Source organism: Anas acuta, chromosome 6, assembly GCF_963932015.1.
Source record: "Anas acuta chromosome 6, bAnaAcu1.1, whole genome shotgun sequence".
NCBI lineage: Eukaryota > Metazoa > Chordata > Aves > Anseriformes > Anatidae > Anas > Anas acuta.
In genome coordinates, this window is record NC_088984.1 from 29,950,319 (window position 1) to 29,976,646 (window position 26,328).

The window sequence follows — 26,328 nt, forward strand, 5'->3', positions numbered from 1 at the left end:
CAGAATTGAAGAAAGGGGTAGGGAATACTTTTAATATTTTTGCAGCTAGCAAAATGGCCTCTTTCTTTTTTCTTCTGCACCCTAATGCCTGAGGAAACTTCAGGGAGCACTATTGGATATGTTTTTTTAGCAGGGAACTAGCAGCCGATCTAATCTACTTGCAGTGCCTTTTAGTGAATTAGAGGGCATTTCAAGAATATGCAGTATACTTGCAACATAAATTGACCCAACATGATTTGAAACAATTAACCCTCTGATATCAAGAGTCAGGATTTCCTGACCCACAACTCTAATGTATTTTTCATTAGTTCTAACAGCTGGTGAGCAGAGCCCTCTGGCCTTCAGAGGTTTATTTCTTTTTTGGAAGAGAAACTCATAGTGAACATGAAGAGCAGAACACAAATAAAACATGGCCATGGTGAAAGCGTAGCAATAGGCTGGTGCATCCAATTCAGTCTTTCTCTGCATCTGTGCAGCCATTCCCTGAAGGTCTCATATGCTGTGGCTTCATGAAAATATAGTTCTGCTTCAAAACTCTAGCAGTGTCTGCTCATCTCAAATTCAGAGGCATTAGATGCATTCCTGAACAAAGCTCCTTGCAACTCGGTGATCTGTTTGGGAGTCGGTGGGAAATCACAAATATGTATGCAGCAGTGAGTGGAGATCACCTGCGTGTATTTAAGACACTTTTATCTCACTTTTTATGGTACGGTTGTGAATTATATTCATTCTGCATTTGTAATTAGTGGGCGGCATAGTTGGTGAAGGCTTAAAGTGATGTGTCCATTAAAATAACCTGTGCTACCCAGTGATGATTCACGATATTATTTTTGTTAAGTTGAAATACAGCAAAAGAGGAGTCGCTGAGATGCTGTCCACTGTGCTGTTCTATTACAAGAGCAACATGACAAGGGGTAATGGTCTTAAACTAAAAGAGGATAGAATTAAATCAGACATTAGGAGGAAATGCTTCACTGTAAGGGTGGTGAGGCCCTGTCCCAGGCTGCCCAGAGAAGCTGTGGGTGCCCCATCCCTGGAGGTGTTGAAGACCAGACTGGATGGGACCTTGGCCAACCTGATTTGGTGGGAGGTGTCCCTGCCTATGGAACGAGATGGGCTTTAAGGGGCCTTCCAACCAGAGCAAGCCCCACCAGATCAGGTTGGCCAAGGCCCCATCCAGCCTGGCCTTGGGCACTGCCAGGGATGGGGCACCCACAGCTCCTTGGGGCAGCCTGGGACAGGGCCTCACCGCGCTTCACAGTGAAGAATTTCTTGCTTATACCTAATCTAACTCTCGCCTCTTTCACTGTAACATTTTCCTTTGTCCTGTTACGACACTCCCTAATAGAGGGTCCTTCTCCAGCTCTCCTGCAGCCTCCTTTAGGCACTGGCAGGCTGCTACAAGGCTTCCCCAGAGCCTTCTCCTCCCCATGCTGACCCCCCAGCTCCCTCAGCCTGGCTCTGTAGGAGAGGTGCTCCAGCCTCTGCCCATCCTCCTGGCCTCCTCTGGCCCCATTCCCACTGCCCCATGTCCTGCTGGTGCTGCAGGGGGGGTCTCATAGGAGAAAAGCCAAAGTCCCAGCACAGGAAAATGAGATGGGTTCTGCCCCCAGTGTGTTTCCATCAGCCTCTGAATTTGTACATAATGTGTGCACGTACGCGTTTGTCTGCTTAATTCTTCTTATGCTGAGTCCATTGTCTTGACTTGCTGTTTGTGGATATTTACGCTGAATAGATGGATTAAAAAAAAATAAAAATTTGTATGAGCACACTGACTTTTCTCAAAGGCTCTTCTACTGAGCATTGAACAAAACTGAAAATTACCTTGAATCTTAATTTGGGTGGTTTTTGTAGAGATTAATTGTTTGAACATTTTGTAAGTCCGATCATAACAGGGTATTTTATAATATCAGAAAAGATAGTTTTAATAAAGCTGTCTAGAGCTAGAAAAAGGAACTCTTCCTTTGATGCTCCTTTGGTAGATGAAAACATTTTTGTTCAATAGGAGACCAGCATCTTTTTTTTGCTCATTTGAGACCAGTTCTGGCAACATACTGATATTCATTCAAATATAAATGCCATATTCACTTTGAAATGCAAATTGTTTAAAGAAAAATAGCATATGGTAGAGGTAAGTACCTTTTCAAATCAGCTCCTACACTTTAGGGATGTGAGTACAGCTAAAATTATTCTTTGGAAAGAATCTGGAGCCTTTGACACATTGAAGCTTGAACTAATCAAGGCTTCCCAGTAAGCATATACACATATCCATATCAAGGAAACAGTGCTGAGAATACATGGATTAGCATAGTAATTTAACTGCCCCCTGCTAATCAACTTAAGCAACCAGCTGATGCATATATGATGTATTTGAAGAGGCGCTCTTTCAGAACTCCAGCGTGGGCCAGGTAGCTGACCATGGGCTTCATGGCAATGATGAGATATGTATTTATATCCATCTGTGTACATATAGGTAGACATAAACAGATATGCATGTGTGTGTATACATGTACAGATGGGGAAGACAACAGATGCAGAATGCGTTGTCATCGCTGGTAAGAGCTTAACGTGAAGGCTGCATATACCTGCAGGGCTTACCCTCCAGTGAGTATTGTTACTCTCCTATTTTTAACTTGTCTGCTAAAAGGCTGAGATAATTTCTGCTGTTGAAGCTTCGTCTTGAAGCAAAAACAAGGGACAGTTGCTTTGTGGAGGCGAGGACTGGGGTTTTCCTGGTACAGAAGGGAAAAACCATAGGGCTGTTTGTAAAAGCCTTATGCAGGAAGAGCACAAGAGCAGCAGTTAACTTCCAGTAGCCCTTGTTTGGGTGTGACAGCATGCATTACTGCATACTGCTGCAGTGGAATACATGTCTTGGGCATGCTGCAATTAGATTGAGAAATGGGAAGAAATAGCAATAGATTGGGAAATTACAATTTTTAAATAAGGTTGTAACTACGAGTTTGTGCTAGAGCTGAACCCATTTTGGTGGAGCAGGGAATGGACCTGCTCAAGGTGTATTCTGTAAATCAGCCCTTCTGATGTCTGCCTGTGGATCCGGACTTGCGTAGTCTGACATGTTGAGAAAAGATCTTACAGTGTGTCAAAAAAAGTGGAATTTAACCTTGAATAAAAGGTATCGCAGGGGGCAAGCTGGTAACGGGGTTATCAGATGGTGGCAGCAGAAAGAGCTGAGTTGGGTTGTATCATGGATCACTAAGGTATAAACAATGGGACTTGGCAGCTATTTCTTGCTAACAGTCCGTAGCTTTCACAAATATAATGTGAAAAATAATTCCCATTTGGTTTGTAGTTTCTCAACAGATGAATGTTATAACCTGAGCTGCAGAGTTTCAGGAGGTGGCACTAAGGCAAAAGTAAAGCGCTTGGTGCTGCCATGATGATGTGTAAGTCTTAATGTTATGCCAGATGCCCTTTTAATGTTTTGTTTTTGCACCATGGTCAGAAAGCGACTGGACACTTGATTAAAAAACAGAAATCTGTGAACTGGACAAAAGCTGTCAACATACCAACATTGTTGGTCTCTGCAATTCAGCCACCCAGCACAGAATAACGGTGATGTGTCAGGCAGAGATGTCCAGTAATTGTTTTCCGTTTTGCCATGATACCCAGGAAATGCTCCATCTCAGCTTTCACATCCCAGTTTTCTCCTTCATGATCTTTGTTACAAAGATTCTCTTTCAGGAATTCATCAAATGTAGCTCCCCGTTTTACCAGGCGCAGAATGAAAGATAGCTACAGGCTAAAAGTGCGCTTTGCTCTTCTGTCTGGCAGGGTAGATGCCATTTGTCAGGCACTTGATGGGAGGAGGAGGCTTGTGTGTGTTTCTCAATAGGAAACCTAATTGTTTGTGAAAAATAAGTTGTTTCCAAAGCCATTTACCAGTAATACTCTGAAGGTGCCGCAGCAAAAATAAAGCAAAGAGTTTGGATTAATCTGCCACATAATTGTCACCCGGAAATTCGATTTGGTAAACTCAGTCAGTTGAGTTAATTGCAAAGTGAAAGGCTAATAAACAAATTCAGAAACAAGCCTAGAATAAAGTTGGTAACTTTTCTGTAAGCTCATTTTAAAATAATTAAATAAAGGATCTGTAGGGGTCTCTTGTCTTTAAGTTTTCATCAGAGGACCGCAAGGCATCGAGAAAAAGAATAGAAGTCATTTTTCTGCTTAAATTAAATGTATCAAGGTGCAAATTGTTCAAAATATTTTGAATCAAATGGGAAAGCAGAGTAGCTTCTGAGCTTGAAAAGCTCAGTCTTGTTTTGCCTTGAGATGGAAGAAAAAAGGAAAAGGCAGTTTAGTCATTCACAGAGCCCTGCAAACGTTGGTTGACAGGAGCTCTGGAGATCATCCCTGCCGTCCTCCTGCCTTGAAGCAGGGCTGTTACCAGTGCTGGGTGGGTTCAGCTATGGTTTTGTGTAGCTGAACTTTGGAAACCTGCAAGGACAGAGATCCTCCAGCTGCTTTCTGCAGCCTCCTCCACTGCTGCATTTGCCCTTCCAAGCTGCAGTGTTGCTACTGCCTTCTGTCATCTCCCACTGCCTATCGTTTGGCTCCCTCATCTTTATAAGTTTCTTTCTGGTAGCAGTAGGTGGCTATTAGATCAGCCATTCACCTCCTAACCAGACTGACCAGGCTAACCAGCCCAGCTGCTACAGCACTTGTAGGCCTTGCATTGCTAGAACTGTGACCATCTGGGCAGTTCTTTGCTGGATCTTTTCTTGTTTCCTTGGCCTCTTGAACTGGGGGACCCGTGGCTGAGGACAGTGTCTGAGATGCCAGTCAGGGTGTGCCCAGCTCAAAATGCAAACTGTCAGCTAGCATTTCCATTTCCTATTGCAACTTCAAGATCCTGAGCTGTAATTTGAAGCTCCGCTTTGCGCTTCCCTTTCTGTAGGCCTGGTTTCTGTGGTAAACTTGTTTTGGACAACTTGCTTTTTGTTTCAGAAGGTCCTAAAACACCAGCCTAAGCAAATTGCTTTCAGTTGATGAGTTGAGCACGCAGTGTCCTGAAGGGGACCAGTTGGAAGCATGAATTTTTTCCACAGTTTGGCAGATGACGTTCTGATTGTGGAGTTTTGTGAACAAAAGAGTTGTCTGAAGAAGGTGATTATAGAGGGAATATGTGCCAGTGGCTAAAGGGGCGCTGCCCAACGCAGTTCCAAAATGACTTGGTGTAATTGAGCAAATTGTTTTAGTATCTCTGTATGTGTTTCACATCTACAAAATAGAGATTGCTGAACAGAAGTTCCTGAGACTGAGAAGTACATCCAAGACTCATGCGGACAGGTACTGTAAGAGATGGATCTGTGTTAAGGGCTAGAGTTGAGATTTAGTCGTGGGAAAAGGAGGGAGAGAAAGGGACAATTATGCCAACTCTAATAAACACAAAGTAGTTCACTAAGCTCTGCTGTCTTCCCAAAGGCTGCTCTGGGAAAAGACATAATGATAGAACTGGGAGTCAGGAGATCTGGGTTTTATTTTCATGTCTGCCACAATCTTCCTTTGTGGCCCTGGGTCATTTAACCTCTGAAAAATGGGGGAAATGATAGCAGATAATTAACAACCTCACAGGAGCATTGAAAATTAATTCATTAATTTTTCTGAACTCATCAGTAGAAGGTGCAATGGAAATCCAAAGTGTTATAGTATCTTATAAAATTGTGTCTGTTTCTTTCTCTTTACATATATTTTTAAAGAGTATTCTTAAAACCATATAAGACCTGTGGGGTGTCTTCTGAGAGTAGTCTCTGAAATTCAGCAGTGCCTGATGCCCTTAGGAAGATCCTGCCATGAAGAATGAAACTAGCATTGTAAAATACTTGTATTTTATAATATGCAAGTTCAACACCAGGAATGGAGTAAAATGTGGTCAGAAACAAAAACTATAGAGTAGACTTCTTTTTTTTTTTTTTTTGCCAATGTCAAGTTTTGCGTAAGACTACCAGAAGTCTCCATTTCTGGAAAAGTTTCATTCATTTTGACTTAAATTTGGTTCAGTAAAATCGCATTTCATGTGTTCTGTGGGGAGAAAACTGTCCCTGTTGCATTCCTCCATGCTGCCCAGCATTTTATGGTCTTAGCCCTCATGGATTGTGAAAATACTGAAATTGTTTCTAGTGCTTACTCTTTAACACTGTTTTTCTCTGTATCTCACCCTTTGTGTATTAAGCTGTTAGAATTGTGAAAGGTGCATTTCTGTGGGCCGGGACATGGGAATTATATTCATAGTCTATGGAAGGAGCCTCTGTGGTGTGCTTTTTGTGTCTCGATACTGCTTTAGTATTTAAAAATCTGGAGAAGTTTTTTGCTTGGTCTTGCAACAGTAGTAGTTACTTGCTTGCCATCCCTGTATCTTGGCTTTGGGGGACATAATTATTTGAAATTTTATTTAGAGTTCAGTCGTTTTAAGCTCCTCAGGTTGAGTGGTTGTCTCGTTTTGGTTGCTAGTGTCAGCAGTGGATTTCAGGGAAGAATTTCTTTTCCATGCTCAGTCTGTCTTCTGTGTTATACCTGTAACAGTGGAGAACCTATACAAAATGTGTCTGATCATAGGGTTGTCAAAGCTTGTGTTTTCCAGTAGATGAATGAACAGAATGAGCTGAAATCTGGAAAATTTAGGCTATTTTATTGTCAGAAGTACCTGGTGAGCTTTGAGTGGGCTGCTGAAATCTTGGTGCCCCAAGCTGGTTGCTGGACTGCTGTCTTCAGTTTCAGGGAGGGCTGCGCTGGTTTTTGTGTTGGTTAAGTACTTTCTTTTTCTGCTCTGTTAAGATGCACCCATCCATCTTCATGTAAATCAATTTTTATCTTCTCTATTGACACGATTTGTTTTCCATTTATGTCTAGGGAACGTGACTACTAGCACATCTGTGTCTCAGATGGCCAGTGGCATCAGTCTAGTCTCCTTCAACAGTCGTCCGGATGGTATGCATCAGCGCTCTTACTCGGTCTCCAGTGCAGATCAGTGGAGTGAGGCAACAGTCATTGCAAACTCTGGCATTAGCAGTGGTAAGAAACCTGGAGCTTGTGGGGGTTGTCTGCTTTGGGGTGAAGGGAATTTGGTGTTTTGCAGTTAAAAGAATAAAACCAAAAAAAAAAAACCTGATGGTGTTCACGCAGATGTTCTGTTGGAAGCCAGACTCCTAGCATCTGAGAGGAAAAGGAGAAATTACATGAAAGAACAGATCAATATTTTTTCAGTGGAAATAACTAATGTAATTATAACAATGCTCAATTTTAATTTCAGGTATGTAATATAGGTTGTTCGCTTTGTATTCTTATTTGCTTATTCTGTGTGGTAGGTATTAGCAGTAAATTATCCTGCACATCTTTTCAGTGGTGTGTTTTCACTGTGGTCTTGCTTTAAAGGATGTGAATGACTGGCATACTTTTTTTTTTTTCCTTCCTTTTAGTATTTTCTCTGCGCAGTGTTTAACAGCATTAAAAGGAGTACACGCTATTCTGGATGGCATTTTGCAATGATGGCAACAGTGAGATAGAGAGGGTGTCCTTTTTAAAGGATATGTAAGATAGTAAAAAATAAATATAAAAATGATTACATCTGACCTCAGTGGAGGGCAGGGGAGGACAGAGGGGCAGTGCAGTGCAGCTCACGTGCTGCTGGCCTGCTCTCGACACAAATTCGGACACCCCTGGGGCAGCCATGGCAAGTGGGCTGGGACTGGAGAGCTGCTGGTGGGGTGTGCTGAGGCACGTGGGTCTGTGAGCATGGGGTTTGTGATGGGCAATCATAGAAACCATGGAAATCTCATGAAACAGAGGGCAACAGGTGGAAAGGAGGTGTGTAGGAGAGCACTGAGAGGAAACTGAGAGAGATTATGGGTAACGTGGGGGAAAAAGGTATGTAAGGAGGGAAGGAAAGTATATAAGAAGGAGGGAAAAGCTCATAGTTGTGCCAAAAATACTGAGAATTACAGGAGCATGAGAACTATTTAACATGTCCTGTATGTATCTGTGTGCTGTGTACGGTTTACGTCTGACTGTAGCCCTCTCTGGGAGGGTTTAAGCAGCTTGGTACAGCTTTTCAGTGCTGCCTTCTGAAAACAGAGTTTAAAATCTTGGCCATCTCAGCTCTCAAGTTCGTAGTTGCTTAAGCATGGCCGTTTCTGGAGCTCTCGACTTGTGACCAGCATCTTCAGGAGCATGGTGTTTGCATCAGGATGATACGGATTTTGATCAAGGGTTTTCTCAAGCCATCATCCTGCACTTCAGCCTACATGACAGCAAGAAATGCTTCTAAGCAGAGTGATAAAATTCAATGATATGGTTCACTTCTGTGTTCACCCAGCTTACCTGTTCCTTTGGAAACTGGTTAGTCTCCTAGGGCAGTCAGTGTTCTCCTTCTCCAGCTTGTTTTTCTTCCAGCAAGGAGAGTATTTTCTCTTTCACCCTGTGCTAATGTACACGGCCCTTTAGACTAAACTAGTTTCAGTTAAGGCTGTGTACTCGACTCTCTTCTCCTGAGCTGCTTTGTTATTTTAACCTACCTCAATTCTACCCTCCTTTTTAAAGGTTATACCAGACCTTCAGCTTTTTTGTGCCCTTCTTTTATACTGTAGCTCTTCAAAGAAAAGTTGCAGAACATTGTGTGTTTTCACTGGAATGAAGGCAAGTGAAAGACAAGATTTAGTGTCTGGTCTTCTACACCTGCCGTGCCTCCAGACAGGTGAGCAGGTACTGGCCCCTAGCCAGCTGCGGAAACTGAGGCTGCAGTGGGACTCCTCCAAATGCAGAATTCAGTGACTTCCTAGAAGTACAATGTAATTAATATGTTGAAAAATAGAAAAACAGCATCTTCCTTTCCCTTTACTTTGTAATGCTTTGGAAAGATTTGCTGGGCTTGTCTTTTGCTCCTGGTACTATACCACAGCTAGCTGTAAATTACTGGTGAAGGGAACCTATTCTCCTACACAATCTCTGTACTCCAAATAGATGCAGTACCTTTTTCTGACTTGACATTCATATGTGATTACTTCTGGATCAAAAGAGATGACAGCTGGAATTATCTATGAAATATTAATTCAAAAAATGAAGATGACTAGTAGGTAGTTATGAATTAGCCTGACTTAATTTCTTGCAGAGGTTCCACTTTTTAGAAATCAGGGAAAGTTGCTTTATTTTCCTACGTGAAGGAAATTGTGCTAATAGTGAATTTTCGGCAACTAAATGCCAGCATAAACAGAGGTATTGTAATAAAACTGCTGCAAAACATCAAGAATAATTCATTTCTATCAGTGTATCATCTTTCAGTAAGCTCATAGATGTGTCCTTTATGCTGGCAAGTTGACGCATGAAAAACCCTTTTTAATTTCAGGGTTTTTTTCTCCATTAAAAGATTTTGAATTTTAGTCATAAAAAGATAATACTGTGAAAGCAGCAGGTATGGAGAGAAGCTAAGCATCTTTTGGAATTCAAATGCCAATGTACTGGAGGATATGTCTGCTTATTGTCACATGGTTTTATTGTAGACAAAATAACATATTGGGATTCAATTTTTCTCTGCACCTTTTTTTTTTCACATTAAATTAATACTTTGTGTGGCTCTGGAGAACTTTTCAAAGTCTTCCGAACCAGACCTTTGGTTTCCTGGGGCTTCTGTCTTTCAAGCAGCTGTGAACATCTCCTAATTAGATAAATTACTTTGTAGTGGGCAGAGCCACAAAACAGGAGGTGCTGGATAAATTAAAGGGGAAAAATAGAAAAATCCATTCTCTGAAATGGAATGCCCCACTGCTTTATGACTATTACTGTTGTAAGGTTTTACATTTAAGTACCTGAGGTTTAAAATTAAATGTCTAATATAATTTGGCACTGGTAACATGAAGCCTGTGACTGCCCTCAGAGAAAATCTAGACAGCTTAGTTCAGTGTTTCAAATTGCTGTCTGCTTGATAGTGAGCGCACCGTGCGATTGGGTCACTATTTAGCTAAATACCACATGCTGTTCGGCATAATTTTAAATTCAGTAACATATTTGTCTTAAAACTTAGAAATTTAAAAAGACCGTTCCAGTAGTACATGAAAAATTAATGCTTTTTACATTTTTTTCTTACTCTTGTAAGTACTTGACAGAAGTAATTTTAGCAGCAAGAGAGAATAAAAACTGGGGGCAGTAAATCCCTGTCCAGGAACCTCTTGTGTAGATTCTTTATGGACCCAGAATTGATCTACATGTCAGATCCTGATGTAGTTTAAACTGTTTATCACCCTAATGGTGGTAGAGAGACCATGAACATCAACTTATAATCCTCCATGAAAGAAATTGGTGTTTGCAGTCAATGAAGGAGCAGCTTAGCTTTATTGATAGATTTAGAACAATTACTGCAGCTGCAACTATTGGCTGATAGGTTTTCCTGGATCGGATTGGAAGCCTGCGATTTATTTATTTATTTATTTATTTATGATAAATCTTGATGGATAATTTTTTCACCAGGAGTTCTCTATTGTTGCTCTCTGCTGGGGAATAGCAGGGTCATCTGGTCTCAGGAGAGCCGTTCGTAATCTGCTCAGGTGTCAAAGTTTGGTTCAAGACAAGGCATTTCTGTGTTACAGATGTGCCTTTGTGGCACACCTCTTAGGTCTCCTGATCGGTATGGGAAAGAGATGTACATCTGCATGATTCCTCTTCTGCACCTTCAGCTCTTACTTTATTCCTTACATTCTGCTTGTTTTGTGAACTTGCTTAGCTAGAAAAAGTAGGGCTGTTCTGAGGAATCTCGGAAATGCTGGCTGGGAATACTGCTGTGAAGCATCTGAAACTTGAGCAGAAAACAGCTTTCCAATGGATTAATGATTAATATTAACTAATGGTGTTGCTGTCATTAATGAAAGATGGTGCTGTCTGTTCTTCAGTCTTTTACAATTTGCACATCTTTTTAAAGAACTTGAAGGACAGGTCCTCAAACTTAACAGCAGTGTGTGTGTGTGTTTTTTTAAATGGAAGAAACCACAGCCAGCTGTATTAGATAGCAAAAAAATTAAGTTCACAAGACTTAATTCACAGAAAACTGAGGATGAAGAATTAGCGTATTCATTCTCTTGTTAATGTTAAGGTTTTCAGTTTGGCTTCTGTGCCCTGAGAAATATCAGTCAAGAATTCTTTAGAGAGACAATTTTAAGTGTTTTGCATGGGACGGGGATTTCTTTACTCTGGACTTCCAAACTCTCTTTTGAATTCCAGCATGATATAAAATTCTGCAATATAAAATAAATCAAATATGTGTTTAAATATCATCCACTTAGGTTTTATCACTATACGATTGCTTCTACAGGCCATTTGATCTCTGCTGTAATTTATATAAATTGTAATACCTGGTGTCTTTTCAGTTTCTAACAGTTTGATGTTAGGGTTTATTAATGTGAAATTGAGTTCTCACTGTGCCATGGGGTATGAGAGGTCATTGGAGTGTTTATATTAATGCAGACCTTACAACTTGCCTTACTTTTCTGTTCGTAAGCACTTGGAATGATTAAATGGGGAAGTCTTGTGCTGTACATTGTCGTACCACTTCCATTTCAAAACTGAACCAGAAAGCATGTTTTAGAGTTGTTTGAATTCAATAGGCAAGTTCTCGACTGGGATAAATTACGTAATTTCAAATCCATTTATAGAATTTCAGAATTGTGTTAAGTGGATATAAATGGCTGAGGCTGGAAAAGCTTTTTCATCCTTCTTAAAGAGGAAATAATTAACTGAAAAGCAAATACAAAGAAAATTCCTCATTTTTCTAGCTATTCTATAGCTGCTCTGGTGTTTCCTGCAGTTTAATACGTAATACTGTAAAATTCACCACATATTAGGAGGTATGTGTGCAAGGAGTTTACATTGCCTTCAGGAAGAGGAAGGAAAAAGGAACATTCATATACTTTTTACGCCCTTTAGTGATCAACAAACAAATCACTTCAGGGTAAACCCTGCTAACAACCACATAAACCTATTGCCTTTATTTTCTAAACAGTCTAACATGCCTTGAGGAAACCTGGGTTTTAAAGGACTGCTTTTTTAGCAGTTTCAGAAAATCAGCCCTTTCAGCAGGAAGTTTCATACTCAGAAAGTTCCAGGATCACACTCCAGGTGACGTCCTTGACAAACTCTTACCTGAAGCACCTCAGTCAAGCAGAAGGATTGCACAATCAGTGCCTGTGCCATTACTCAGTCTCAGGAGGGAATAGGAAACTGTTTTCTCACAGCTGCTGTGGCACCTTCTCCCCAGTTAGCTGTGGCTAATAACACATGGCAAGAATTATCCTGCAGGACTTTGAGGTTCAGATTGACTTTAGTTTATACACAGGGAGATGCAGTTTTGTGACCTGTGGTTCCCCAAAATCATGTAAGGCATGCTGGGAAGAGTAAGTGCAGAGTATGGGTGTGACAAGTAAGTTCCTTATAGTAATAAGTTGATCTCTAACTTCATCTTTGGTTTCAAAGCCTATTACAAGTTGCTGTACCTCACTCTTGAGGAAGAGGACAGGAATCTTCCTATTGTGTTTTCCTGGTCAAAGAAACTTGCCCAGTTCCCCAAGCAGCCTGCCACAACCGCCTTGTTTTGCCTGGCCTTCACTTGCACAAAATTGGGTTGTTTCTAAGCATCCTGTACCTCACTTCAGGATCCTCACAATGAAGTGGGTGAGGTAGGGGTCTTGGTGCTCTCCTAGGAGCAAGACATTGCAGCGAGATATTATTCTGTGGTGGTCTTGTAGGTATGCCATGTGTTGTGTTTCCATTGCAGCATGATGAACAGGAGCCTGATGATACCCAAAGCCTCTCTGAAATTTAAATGAGAACCTATAAAACATTTTGTTTCATGCTAGTTTCTGTAATTCTTTAGAGGAGAAGGCAGCCGTATCGCTTCAGTGCTTGGCTAGAAATGGTAGGTCAGCAAGAAAGTGTAAGTATTGTCCACACAATTAGTTGGGAAGGTGGCATGTTGCCTGTGCCCAACCCGTGCTGGAAGGTAAAAGGGAGAGGAAATGTGAAGCTTCTGAAATGTGGGCAGATGTCCCTTTTCTCTTTGCAGTGAGCTTTCTTCTCCAAAGAATGAGGACAAGTTGTCTGAGAAAGGCTTCAGAGCATTAAACCAAATAATGTACCTTGTATTTTCTGGGTACTTATTTGTTTCCCAACTGATGTGCATGAGGAAAACCTGTGCTGTCGTACAGATGAAGAACACTGTGAGGTTGTACTGCAGGCAAAAGAGGTAAAACCTCTGCAATCCACTCCTCTGGTGCAACGGGGGTTCAAACACTGCTGGCTTGCTTTCTGCTCTCAGCATGCCTTTTTTTTGCCAGGTTATCCAGGCTGGGGCTGCAGTTCAATGGACCTCAAACTGCAGGCGAACTGTTGCCATTGGGTCCCACTGGACTCCACATCCAGCACAGAATGTATTACTGCAAGACGAGCTGAAAGGATGAAATACATGAGAGCAGTTCCTTGGTCCTTGTATCCGTGATGAAGGGGTAGAGATGGTGCTAATGCTTTGAGTCATCGGCAGTGAGCTGCTGCTCGTGAAAGGCTTAAACTGAGCTGCACTGAAGTTTTAGTTTAAGAAGGGTTTTGGGAGCATGGGCATTTCTGCACAACTTTGGGTTTGAACTAAATATTTCTATACTTCCTTAGCAGTGCTGGTTAAATACTGCGTTACGTTATATGGATTTTTACAGTTCTGCAGCTCTCCAGAAAACCATCTGCTTTTCTTGTTTAAGATCATCTTCTTTCCAAGCTCCTCCCACCCCCAATTAAAACATAAAGAATTGTTGCATGTTTCAATTACATCCTGTGCTTGGTTCCACAATGGCAAGAAATGTGAGTTTTCATCTTCAGATAATTTGACATTGGCAACCTCATGCTCATCTTAATCTTGTTCACAGCCTGAAGTGCCAAATGTCTGTCAATAAATTGTTTATGTGACTAAATTAACTTTGTGAGTGGAACTATAAAGCTTTGCTTTTCCCGACATTTACTTATGGATGCTTAAATGCATATTTTGCATTTAGTTTAGCTTAGAATTTAAACAGAAATAGGAATGTGTACGGCATGTTCCACCTAATGGGAGGGGAAAAAATCTGGTTGCTGATGTTGATTAATCTGACGCGATTGTCCAGCTTTGTTCAATGAATCTGTGCTTTTTCTGCCTGTGGCTGGGTTTGGTTGTCGCACCTTCTCTTTTTGTCCCCAGACACTCCCCACCCAAGAGGAAAAAAAACAAACAAACCTCAAACCAAAGCAGTTCTGTTTCTTATGGAGCATAAACTTTAGCCTGGCAGGGTTGGGAGAACAGCGAACGTGCTCTTGATCAGGCTTTAAGCTCCAGCCTCGGAGAATGCTGCACATTTCTGACCTTTCAGGTGCGGGGTTAGTGTGATGCACTACCACTCATGGGATGTAATCATCCCCAAAAGCCAGCACTTAAAAAGAAAGGAAAGGGGATACCTGGCACTGATATCACTGGAAACATGTGGCACTTTTACCTTCAGGTTGTGTTTAAATGTGTGTCTCCACAGCTGCCTCCTCGTCTAACAGCATCTACAAACTGGTTGTCTGTAGCGCAGATGCTTGATGTTTGGCAGATCCAGCACATAAAAGTCTGTAAAATATACTCAGTTCTCTGTTTCTCTGTATTAGTATCTGTCAGAAGGGAGGGTTAATGCTGCAGATGACTGTGCCCCTGTACAAGATGAGTTCTTCATCAGGAAAGCAGTCCTGTAATCTCATTTGTATAAAGAGGGAGTTTAATCTTTCAGATATATTTTTTGTTGTTGTTGTTTCTTGTTTAAGATTGCTTTAATCTTAAATGTTTGTAGTTCTGGAATGAGTTTTGCTGTGATCTTTCTTGGCAGGTGAGTCACCAGATGGTGTGAGATATACTATCAGCTGTGATTGTTTTTCCCAGTATCTCAGAAATAAATGTGACCTGTGGTCTTAGAGCACTGTAATAGTGACAGAGGCATCAACACATTGACTACATCCAGCAGCAGCAGGAGGACAGATCTTTTGGCACGAGCTATTAAAAGTCGAAGAGCTGCATTTGATTTAAGGATGCCTGTACACATTCGGGAGTGATATATCTTGATAAATTATAATTGCAAGGAAATAAGTGCACAAGCATGATTCACACAATATCCTACAGGAGCTTATGAACTTACAAAAATAACTTTATATTATTTTCCACCAAAAAAAAGTCAGAGAGAGATGTTCTCAGGCCAACCTATGGGAAAGACATAACACTTCCCGTATTTTAGGACCTTTTAATTAAGACTTAATAGGGGAAATGAGTAAAATACCCAGATTAGAACGCTTTTATTTTTCTTAACCATTCAGTTTTATCTAAATTTTTATCATCTAAATTTATATCATAACAGTAAAACAAATTTTAAATTTAGGTAAAGCTTAGTAATGTTCTAAACACAAGGTTGAGAAGGTAAAAGGTTACATATAGCTACAATTGAAGTAATTCACAATTTCAGATTTTTTTGTGTCCATACTTTTGAAGTTGAAACAGCTGCTTGTAGTAATTAGACTTCTTGTTTAATGTATGTCCAGAAGCACAGTGCTTTGTTTTGCCAGTATCTGGATGAAGTGTGTGCAAGAAACTCAGAAGATGCTTTTATTTCTTCTCAGGCTTAATGAAGTTTCTGTTCCAATTAACATGAGTGCTTGCCTCATCAAGCATGTCTGTTTGCAGTCTCGGTTTCTTTCCAGTCCAGATCACAGAGCACTGGGTACGGGGATGTTGTGTATACTTTACCTATGGAATCCAACACTTCAAAGCTTCTTCACAGTATGTACGGATCAAGGAGTGAAAGAAGCCTCTGTTAAATCTGATACACATCCCCTTCACAACCTGCTGATTGTTGGGGGACAGCTGAAGCACGGAGGCTCGGACTTCCTGCAGGTGGAAGAGCATCTCCTTTCAAGTCTGCGGGCTGTTCATTTGTTACAGTTGATCTAATCCCTTAATTCAGTGATGGTGTGTGCCACCCACAGTCCGCACTGATGAGGAGTATCCAGTTTACAGGTCTGTCAGTTGAGGCTGTTTGTGAGTGACTTTTCTGAGGCATGGATATTGGGAGACCAAAAGAGGGCCTTGACTTCAGTTATCCTAAACTCTCAAAAGAGCTGGAAAAAGCTGGAAGCAGTGCTTGATAAAATTAAAAATAAATAATAATAATAAAAAAAAAGTTTGTCAATAACATTTGTATCCTCTGAAAACATATAAGGGAACAAGGACGTAGTTTTATGTGAAGAGCAAGATGTGTTTTCCTTTTCAGCTACAGCCTGTTGTAAAAGTACGTTTGTTTTTGCCTTTCAGAGCATCGTTGGTGTTGCTGTCATTATTTCTTGTCCTTTCTGATGCTTGTGGCATGCATTACCAGGAGAGCCGTAGCCTTTTCCTACCTAGCATGATGTACTTAGCTCTCTATTTAGAATACGGCAGCTGTCCAGCTTAAGGTGGAAAATGTCAACAGTAAAAGTCTCTTGGCTTTTCCAACACGCTGATATTCGGGCTTGTCACAGAAGTCCTGTGGACTGACAGTTGAGTTTGCTGATCTCTTCTCAATTACCAGTGACTGGTTTTGATGCTTGAAGTTATGTAGAGGTTATGCAGACTGAAGGTTAAAGTATAAGGCTAGGGCCAGAAGACATGGCTCTTCTTCTGGCTCTGAGCATTTCTTTGAAGAGAGTCAGTTCTTCCTTTGTTTCAACGTAAGCAGAGTAAGACACACAAGGTAAATATTTTAGTAGAAATTGGTTCAGTAAGGCATACATTCATTATTTTCCAAGTGCCTTGAGACCTCAAGGCTCTGTTTCAAAGCAAAATGTTGATGAATGAAGTTTTTTGCAATCAGAAGACAATGCTGATTGTTAGATCAGGGCGGAGCTCTGACCCCGTCTTTGTAGTTGAGGTGAATTTATTATTCACATCATTTTGTCTGAGGATATAAATTAGTATTTTTTCACACAGTCTAGTATGTACTTAATCATTATCTAGCTTGCTCAACCAGGATGTATTTTTTTTAGCGGTACTCCAAGTGTTTATTTTCCTGCAAATCACCGGTAATTGGGATGGTCTTGATGGGGTCACTAGGTACCACAAACAGCACTTGGTAATTGTTGCTGAGTATCTACCTGGCTTCGGAGGTTTCAAGGCCATCGAAACCAAGTGGCAGAGAGACTAGCCAACACGTGTCCTGGGATCAAAACAGGAGATTCTGCCCTAAAACCAATCACAGCCGTATGGTCTGCCCTCAGAAGGACCATCCATCCTTCCTTGTCAGTGGGGTGGCCAGGAGCTAGTTACCTGAATGAGCTAATCCCCAGGGCAGCTATATTTTGTAACGCTCCTCACCTCTCCATTTTGTATGAAGGTGACGGGTGGGAGAAGCAATCCCTGTAGCATCATCCACGCTGCTGTAGCAATTCAGGGTGACACCATGTAAGAATCACATCCATCTTCTCCACAGATCTGAGCCTGCCCAGCAAAAGCTAGAGAATCAGACATCCCTTATACATCTAGACTCTAAATCCATTCAGTGAGAGCTGGGACGATGCTTTGCCTTGGGACGTGGTGGCATCCAAGACTTTTTCTATTTCGTTGTCCTTATATATCCAAACAGCTCGTCACATTTGGTCTTTCCACAGGGCATATTCAGCATACATACGGCAAGTCTTCACCGCATTGGCAACGTAGTGGGGTCACTTAGGGAAAGATGCTTCCTCTCCTTGTATCAGGTCATAAACTTCTCCTGGACACAAGGAGCTCACTTCGTGAGATGGCTTTGAAAGGAAGTTAACTGGATGTGGTTTCCCCTTTTCTTGCTAGCAGCGTGCAGATTTCTAGGGAGCAAATGTGCTTTGCAAGCACAGTAATACATTGCTCCTTAGGAGGGAAAATGTAGTGAGCAACGTTCTTTTTTTTTCCTTTTTTTTTTTTTAAACACTGTGTTGTATTCTTTGCTTTCATGCCTCCTTTATGATGGCCAGACATTGCATGTTAGTAGGAAGTGAACTAGAGGTAACTTTGTCTTTCCTTCAGATAAGAAAGATTGTAACAAGTGTCTTACTATCCTTGAAATTATTGAAGCCAGTCCTTCCGATGTATGTGCCATAGTGTGATGAGACTAACTTTCTCTCTCAAGTCTGTGGATTATGTCCCTTGCTTGTCGCAAAGTGCCTTATTAGGCTGCCAAGTGGAAATGATCCTTTCATGCCAAACATGCCTTCAGGTCTGCTTTGCTTGAGGCATGCTAAGATGTATCAAAAGCCAGAACCTCCAAAAGTAGGGAAATCTTTTTTGTCAAGAAGGGACCTTTGTTTTTCTTATTTAATTGAAATTGCCATTAGAGGAAAGGAGACGGTAACTTGGGCATTCAGTGGGGCTTTCTGTACATGACAGGATAGCTTTGTGATTTACAGGCTCTAGACATAAGGCTGGAAAAATGGTAGACGCCGTGGAAAGAGAATACTCCTGAGGCTCTTTCATCTCCATCCCACAGTTCTGCTCAGAGCTTCCTTTTAATTTCTTTCAGTGCAGCAGGTTAATTTAAGCCCTCAATAGCTTGAATGTCCGAGCTAAATCCAGCTAATCAATGACCAAATGTGCCCAGTTTCTGCCGAAGGTGTGAGCTGGGTGTACTGGAAAAATATTTGCATTTTTTCCCGTATGCTAAAATCTCGTGCCACCCCGTCTCCCCCACTCACAAGTGTTTATCATCGTCTGCAGGCTTCTGCCGAGCTGCACTTTTGACAGGTTTTTAATGTCAGCCCTGTACATCCGTGCCTGGCTCCAGCCTTACGCAGTCATTGTGCAATTGCAGCATCCCTTTAACTTCAGTTTGAGGCAGAGTAGGAATATAAAGAACTTGATAGAACATTTATGGTAATAGCTGTAAAGAGAAGCTGTAGAGCATTGGATTTCACAGCCAGAAAAATCTCAGCTCAGGGAAATAGGTCTGAAATACAACTACAGATGGTTTTAGTCTATTGCTTCCCCGTTTAAATAAAAGGATTGCTTTTCTCGCCTCTATTTAAAACACATGTGTAGAAGATGAAAGTGTCCAGCTATTTTTTTATTATTCAGTCCACCAGCTACCGACATCTTTGGCTTATTTCATTTCAACACTAATAGCATAGTAAAAGTTCTGAAACACGCTCGTTGGATTCAGCCTTCCTTGGGTCGTGGCAAAGATTCCTGCTGCAGCCAGAGCTGTTGCTGTTGTTTTCGTCATCAGTGCTTTCTTTCTCTGTTGAACCTGGCGATGTTAATTGTGTTGCTGCTTCTGCTCTTTAATTGATCCCATTCACCGTTCCTGCTTTTGTGTAACGTCTGACTTCTTGTCACTTCGGAAAATCAAAAACCCAAATTAATCAATCTCCAGCCTCTTGGGAATAAGGCCGCATTAGGGAGCTGGGCTTGACAAAAAGTCTAATTTCACTTTGAAAGCCTGTTGGAAAATTTTAACAAGAAGATGCAAGAAAAATGTAAACCAGATCAAGCTTGACTTTGGTCTGTGGAGAATAGTATCACCTGTTGAGTTTGTTTCAAGTTTTTGTAAATAGGTGATTTGACAAAAATATAAAATAAATCAAAAGACACAAAGATAGAAAAGGTCAGAATATCCTTGTTTCCACTTTAAATCGTTACACAGGAGAGAAAAGGTTGTGTGTGAGAGAGAGAGAATAGGAGCCGTGGGCCAAAGACGAAGCTTCATTCGCACACTTTTGTATCTCAGCTCAGCCTTTGTGCTGTGCTATTCCTGTACAATTTATGTTGCCCGTTTTCCTCAAACTTAGGTCCCCCCCCGTCTTTTTGCCCTGGCTTGGGGCACTCCCTCCTGCTTTTTCTTCCTAATTTCCCCCCCTTCTCAAATCCAGCAGGGCTCTTGCGATGTCCTTAGCACAAATGGAGTTGTCTTCGGGATGTTTGTGGAGTGTGTTCCCCAGAGGAGAGCTTATAAGGGAATAAGAAGTGGGATTTTTGCGGAATGTTAACTTTTACAAACATCGTATAGTACTGAGAGAGGCTATCAAACGTGTTTCAGATGGCAAATAAAGTGCAGTACAACAGCACAGCCCTTGAGACTCTGCCGAGGATTGCTTGATTTCTTTTTTCATTTAATGTTCCATCTCATAATTCTGGATTGTAGTTTTAGACAATGTATTTCTTCCCTTCTGCCTCTCATTTCTCCTACCAGTATTTGTCATAATTGAATGGAATTTCTTTTATGACTATAATTAAAAAATGCATCTAGGAGAGAGGCAGGCAAGGAACTTGGTTTGCATAATAACAGCTGCATTGGCTTTTTTTGGTTTTGTAATTTCTACCAAATGAGTGATAGGCTTGAACAAGGAGACCCTTACACCACGTGCCATGCTCTTACAAAGAAAAATCCACACTCAGACAACAGAGTAATCTTTTTTTGATATCCCATCTCTTGGTAACTTGAGGGTAGCAAGCTTCACTTGTTGCTCCAGGTCATGGAGTGAGGTACTGAATTTTTTTAAAGGGCCTTGAATAGCTTGCATAGATGTAGACTTACTCTCAGTATATGGTACATTGACTATTTTACCACTTTTTCTGGAATGAACACCCATAACCTTGTCATAGCATTTTGCTTATCACGTCTCCCACTCTTTGGTGTAAGCCTGTTGGTGTGTCATGAGCGTCAAGCTAGAAACTCCTGTTTTGTTATTGGCATGGGACGTCACCAAACATGCATGTGAAAGCCACGGTGCCTTCCTGAAGGCATCACGAGCGTGCAGAGGCGAACCACGAGGGCCTCTGCTACACCAGCTCTTACAGGTTAGCCTTGTTAACTGCTCCAGCCCCTCTGCTTGGCACTGGGGAGGGACGGGAGAGGCCCCATGCCTTCTCAGCCATCTTCTGCAGGTGGTGGCTGCAGCCCAGCCATGCGCCGTCCTGCAGGACACGACACTTCAGCGGTGTTGCTGCACGTCATTTACAAACCTGGCACGGCAGTTCGGGAGCAGAGGGTGTGCTGGTCGGCATAACTGGCTCCCAGCTACGTGGCAAGGAGAGAATTTGTCCTTAATGCTGTATAATACAGACATACACCCTGCAGATGATGACCATCATCGAGTAAAGCTGCCCGTACAGTCCATCAAAAACTGCAAAGCTAATGATGGGCTGGGCAGATAATCGTGGGAGAGTTAATTGTAAGGTTCGATATGCCATCTTGTCAGCAGAGATAAGTTGTCACGTTTTCCACTTGAGCTGAAACTAAATGATTGTAAAATAAGTTATGAGTGTCCTTGGGCCTGTCTGCCAGAATGATGGCTAAGAATACATTCCTGGCCCATCAGTCTCAAGCAGCCTGCTTGATATTTATGCGAACTGAATGTTATTTTATTCCCCCTCTAGTCATGCTTGTCAGCTTCCCGAGTGAAAAGTGAAACTGCTTCTTTGACTCATACTTCAAGTATTGAAGCTCGGAGAGGCTGCAGATTGTTATTATTATTGCTAGTATTATATATTTTTTTGGGTGTGCGTTGAACATTGATGCCCGATTGGGAAGAACTAATGGCTGACATTGAACGTACAGGATGGCTGCAAAACAGCCCATCCCAGCCCAGTGAGACGCGTCTTATGAGTGCTCGTGCCTCTGTCAAAGCTGGTTTAGATGTGGAGTAATGAGGCGCTTGCTTTTTTAATTTGGCGTGCCTTTTTCTTTTCCTTTTTTTATATTTAATAGCGCCGGCAGTGGTCGTCTGTTCTCACGCGTGGTAATTGATACAAAATAAAATGCATTATTTGTATTCAGTCAGGAGTATGAAATTGCTTTCAGCGGGCTGAAGCCTGAACTCATTTACAGTTTTCCGAAGCAGGGCTTTCAGGAGCCCTCTTTTCAATTTGAAGAATACCTTGTCAGGCAAGAGAAGTAGTGGGAAATGGGAAAGCACGGCGCGTAAGCCTAGCACGTTTTGATTGCTCATATTTTAAGCTGGTGGAATGTTAAATAACTCCCATCTCCAAAGGGTGGTCCGGGAAGCTGGGATGCAATGCGGGGCGTTCGTGCACCAGCAGCATCAGCTCGGCACCTGCATACAGGCGATGCGTTCCCCTCCTGGTTAGGGGGAGGGAATACCTCGGGCTCTTCCCGTCAGCACGGCGTGACCCAAGGACAGCAGGTTATTACCAGGCTGTTATTCCCTGGAAAGGGCTGCGGAGCACGAGGATTTACCGTAGTAGGGTAATTCTTCAGGTCCGCAGCGCGAGTAGTTGGACTGCACGTTTATAAGCATCGTCGTTTTTCAGAGCTCATAAACAGGCTTTGTTTGCATAATTTATAGCCCGGAAATTGGACTAAGCTGCAGTAAGCACACAGCTTTACATGAGTGTTTTTGAGCAAGGAAGGGTTTTGGAGGATGCCCCTCTGTGTGCTACTGGGAGGGCTTGCAGATGTACGCAGAGCTGTTATGAATTTGCCTTTTTTTTTTGGAAATCTGACTGTAGCTTACAACAAGCTCTCAACCATTGTGCCTGTAAGAGCACTGAAACATACACTCTGTCATTTGTGGCACAGTGTGGTTTCTTCTCCATTTCGCAGGTCCTGCTCAGGGCATCGTGACTGACGTTCAGGCTGTCGTATGGCGATGAACGCAGCGTGCGTACTCCAGCCCCACAGATGGGAGCACTGGCAAACCTAGGCATGCAGCTCCAATATTTGGGAGCAGCCTTTTGAAAGGCATGGGGGAGACTGGTAGAGATGAGTTTTCTTGGATGTTTTCTCCCCCGAGTAAAATGGGATATTTTTTTTTTTTTAAGTGAAAGCTGAGAACTAGAGGCCTGTCTGTGTGCTACATTCCTCATATTTTCTGAGGGGGTGAAGTGAAGCATTTTTGAGAAATTGTATTACATTCTTGCTGGCATACTCTCTGGGATTTGTCCATGATATTTATGAATTGCCGTGTCCTGGTGTGTTTTTCTTGGTTTAGCAAGCAAATTAAAATCAACGAGACACAGAGTTTGCTACCACAGATGAGCAGCACCTTGCAGCATCCAACTCTGCAGCTGACCTGTCTCAGTATGAGAATTTTCATTTCATTGCTGTAAAGTTTGGTGTTTATTTTTGTTTTATTTTATTTTAATGTGCCCAATGTAGGAAGCCTTCCTAAGTCTCTAACTGGAGGAAAATATTTAGACCTGGAAATAATGAACTTGCGTCCTTGTTCCTGCCTCTGTGTTGCTGTCACCCTCTTGTGAATCTCCCCTTCCTTCAGTGTCAGGGAGTAAAAGGTGTCCGTAGCCCCTTTGCCAAATGCATGCTGAGCACGGGCTTGGATTCTTGTCAGGGTTTGCCTTCCTCTCCACTTGGAGAGGTGGTAAAGCTTTGCAGGATAACTGCTTTCAGCATGTCTTGTTCAAATACTTAAAAAAAAATCTTCTGTACAGGTATATACTTCCTTTTGTGGGTGAATACTTGGTTATTGGTTTCAGAATAGGAGGCATAGGGGAAAAAAACAAAAATCCTTGCTATAAAGGCTATGGATGGATTTGGATTTGGGCCTCATTGACAGCCAATTAACTATATAATATGTCCTGCACCAGTAACTTGCAGCTCAACTTTAGTAAAACCTATTAAATATACTTTAGAACAATAAATAAAAAAATGTTTCTTTACCAAATTGACATTTGTACAGGGATTTAACTACTCAAAAAATAACATGAAAATCTACTTTTTAAATAGTTTCTGACTTGACATTTTTGTAACACATGAATTCATCTGAAGTGCAGCCCTGGTTTGGTGTCTAACCAAGGTTCTGGAGAAGGCTTCCCTTTAAATAATATCCAGCACTTCAAGTAAAGTATAGGAAGTTACATGGAATTAATATATATTGAAATGTGTTTAGCACTAATCACAGCCAGAAAATCATTTGCTATTAAACTAAAATCACATTGCCAGCCTTGGGGAAAAATACTAGATTAAGGTTACTTGAGTACTTGCTATGTAAAAGAACTCAGGCAGTGACTAAAACTTGAAGCACATCCTCATTTGCTAAATTTTTGTTAAATATTGCTGTTAGATGTTTCTTGGCTGAAAAAGAGAGAGAACTAGCTGTGTTTCTTGCAATTGTTCTTAATGTCCTTTCAGTTCATATCAAGATATATGTGGGTTTTGAGATTTTTTTTTTGAGTTCTTAGTGGGTAAGAGATGCTGAGGATCACAGTTCCAGTGCATATCAGGTGATTTGTTCTTTTGGGGTTTTATCCTGGCAAAGAAATGAGAAGATTGGTTTGTTGTTTATTAAAAATGCACGACCTGTCTGAGTTGGCCTTCGCTTCCTTTGTCACTTTGATATCAAGCAGAGTGGCAGGGAGTGCTTGATCCACTGATCTGTCTGTCCTCAGCATGGGGGGAGTCTGCTGGTGCTGGTGCCTGTTACAGCCCTTTGCAGTGAGATCCAACAGAGATCTCAGTCAGTCTGTGTGGATGAAAACTCCTTGGTTATCGGACAGCAAGTTTGTCCTGGGACATGCTGTGGCCCCAGGGAGGTCATTTTATTTTGTGCTACTCAGGTGTTACTATAGTGTATTACTACCAGCCATTACATGGGCCAGGGAGTCGACTGCGGGTCTCTGCTGATGAGCACGAGGCATCATCAGCCTTTCATATTTATTTGGTTGTATGGGCTACTTCGTGGGGATGGGTGAAAATTACTTGGTCATTAGGTCTTAAAACTGTGCTATGTTGTATGACCATAGAAAATACAGTGGGAAACTAAACAAGCTACTGAACGTGGATTTTTTTGCTTATTGGGAGCATGTAATAAGCGACCTGTTACTACACAATATTAATTGTACCACGCATACATGAGTTGCACATATGGAAGAAGAGAGTTATTTTTCCACCTTGATTATTTCTACCACCTCATCTTTGTGTGTCTGTCTCTAATATTAAACAGAAGCAGATAGTGAGCATATAGTGGTTGTTGTGGTGACTCTGTACCATTAAAATGTCCTAGCACTACATGAGTAAATTTGAGGGTTAGTAAGATTTTTGTAAGAAAGAGCAATTGAAAGTAATAAAGTGATTTCCAAGTTGCTTATCTGTACCTTTTTGCAAAAGTAATGGATATTGTCAGAGGTTCTCCTGTAGTCACTGGAAGTCAAAGAGCTCAAGAGGTTAGCTGCTAACAGATAGTAAGGGGTTATATCTTGGATACTAGAATCATTAATTTAAGTGATGCAGTATTTTTCCTTTTTTTTTTTTTTTTTTTTTTTTTCCAAAACTGCAGATACTGGGTTAGGAGATTCTGTGTGTTCAAGCCCAAGTATATCCAGTACAACCAGCCCCAAACTCGATCCGCCTCCTTCACCTCATGCCAACAGAAAGAAACATCGCAGGAAGAAAAGCACCAGCAATTTCAAAGCTGATGGTATCTCAGGCACAGCTGAAGGTAAGCTTACTGGAAGGTCTGAATTTAGATAATATTTTGTCATTTATTCCAAAGGGCATTGTTAAGTATGACCCAACTGTGTTGTTGGTTTTGCATACAGAAGTTAAACAATTATATTTAAACAGATAAATTAAAGACGGATCTTCTAATGATGAAGCTCAGTGATATGTCGCATGACAGCGAATTCTGCTGTCTGAAACATGTTTGGAACCAATTTTTTTAATTAAAAAAAAAGTCTCCCCAGGCTGATATGGAGCATCATTAGTGGTAAAGGTAAGGTACAGGCGTACTTGTAAGGTTTAAAATGAAAGAAGTCAGATTCACTCAGTAGCCTATACATCATATTAGAATTTGTATATTTTCTCAGTGTTATTAAATCTAGTGTTACCTCTTCTGCTTAGACACATCTTGTGCTCTAGAATTGTGAATGCTTCTGATGCCCCTTATTGTTTGAATATTCAGCTGCTCAGGGAAAGATTATGTTATTTGAGGATAAAAAGGAAAGGGGAGAGTTTAAATGTTTGGGTTCTTTTATAAGAACCAGAAAGCAAAAGCCAAAAAGAACTTCTTTTTTTCCCTTAGTTTAGCTTACTATTTCCAACATGAGCACTGCTATAGCTGTTCAATGCCTTTCTGAAGGAGTAACAATGTGTACAGTGGCCAGGTATGATATAAAACATGCTTGTATCTTTAGAAAAGAAGAAAAGAAACATGCTAGGATTCAGCCAAAAGAGCTCCAGAAAAAAAGATGAACAAGGGTAGTTGGAAAGCTCAGAAACTGGGGAGTCAACATATAAGGAGAGATGAAAAAGGGAGACAATGGAATAACCTTGTTGGAAAAAGGGGAGTGTTAAGTAAGAAAAAGAT

The 26,328-nt window shown here is 41.4% G+C and overlaps 1 protein-coding gene across 8 annotated transcripts in view; it reads left to right on the top strand.

Annotated features, from left to right (window-relative positions):
- The window catches only part of AGAP1 (ArfGAP with GTPase domain, ankyrin repeat and PH domain 1), a 347,733-nt gene that overhangs the window by 234,861 nt on the left and 86,544 nt on the right, over nucleotides 1-26,328 (top strand). For 7 of the 8 annotated variants that reach the window (XM_068686209.1, XM_068686210.1, XM_068686208.1 and 4 more), the window contains 2 exons: nucleotides 6,874-7,035; nucleotides 25,300-25,461. In XM_068686209.1, the coding sequence (XP_068542310.1) occupies nucleotides 6,874-7,035; nucleotides 25,300-25,461 (324 nt within the window). The remainder of the gene's footprint in view (nucleotides 1-6,873; nucleotides 7,036-25,299; nucleotides 25,462-26,328) is intronic. The other variant, XM_068686211.1, reaches the window with a different exon arrangement.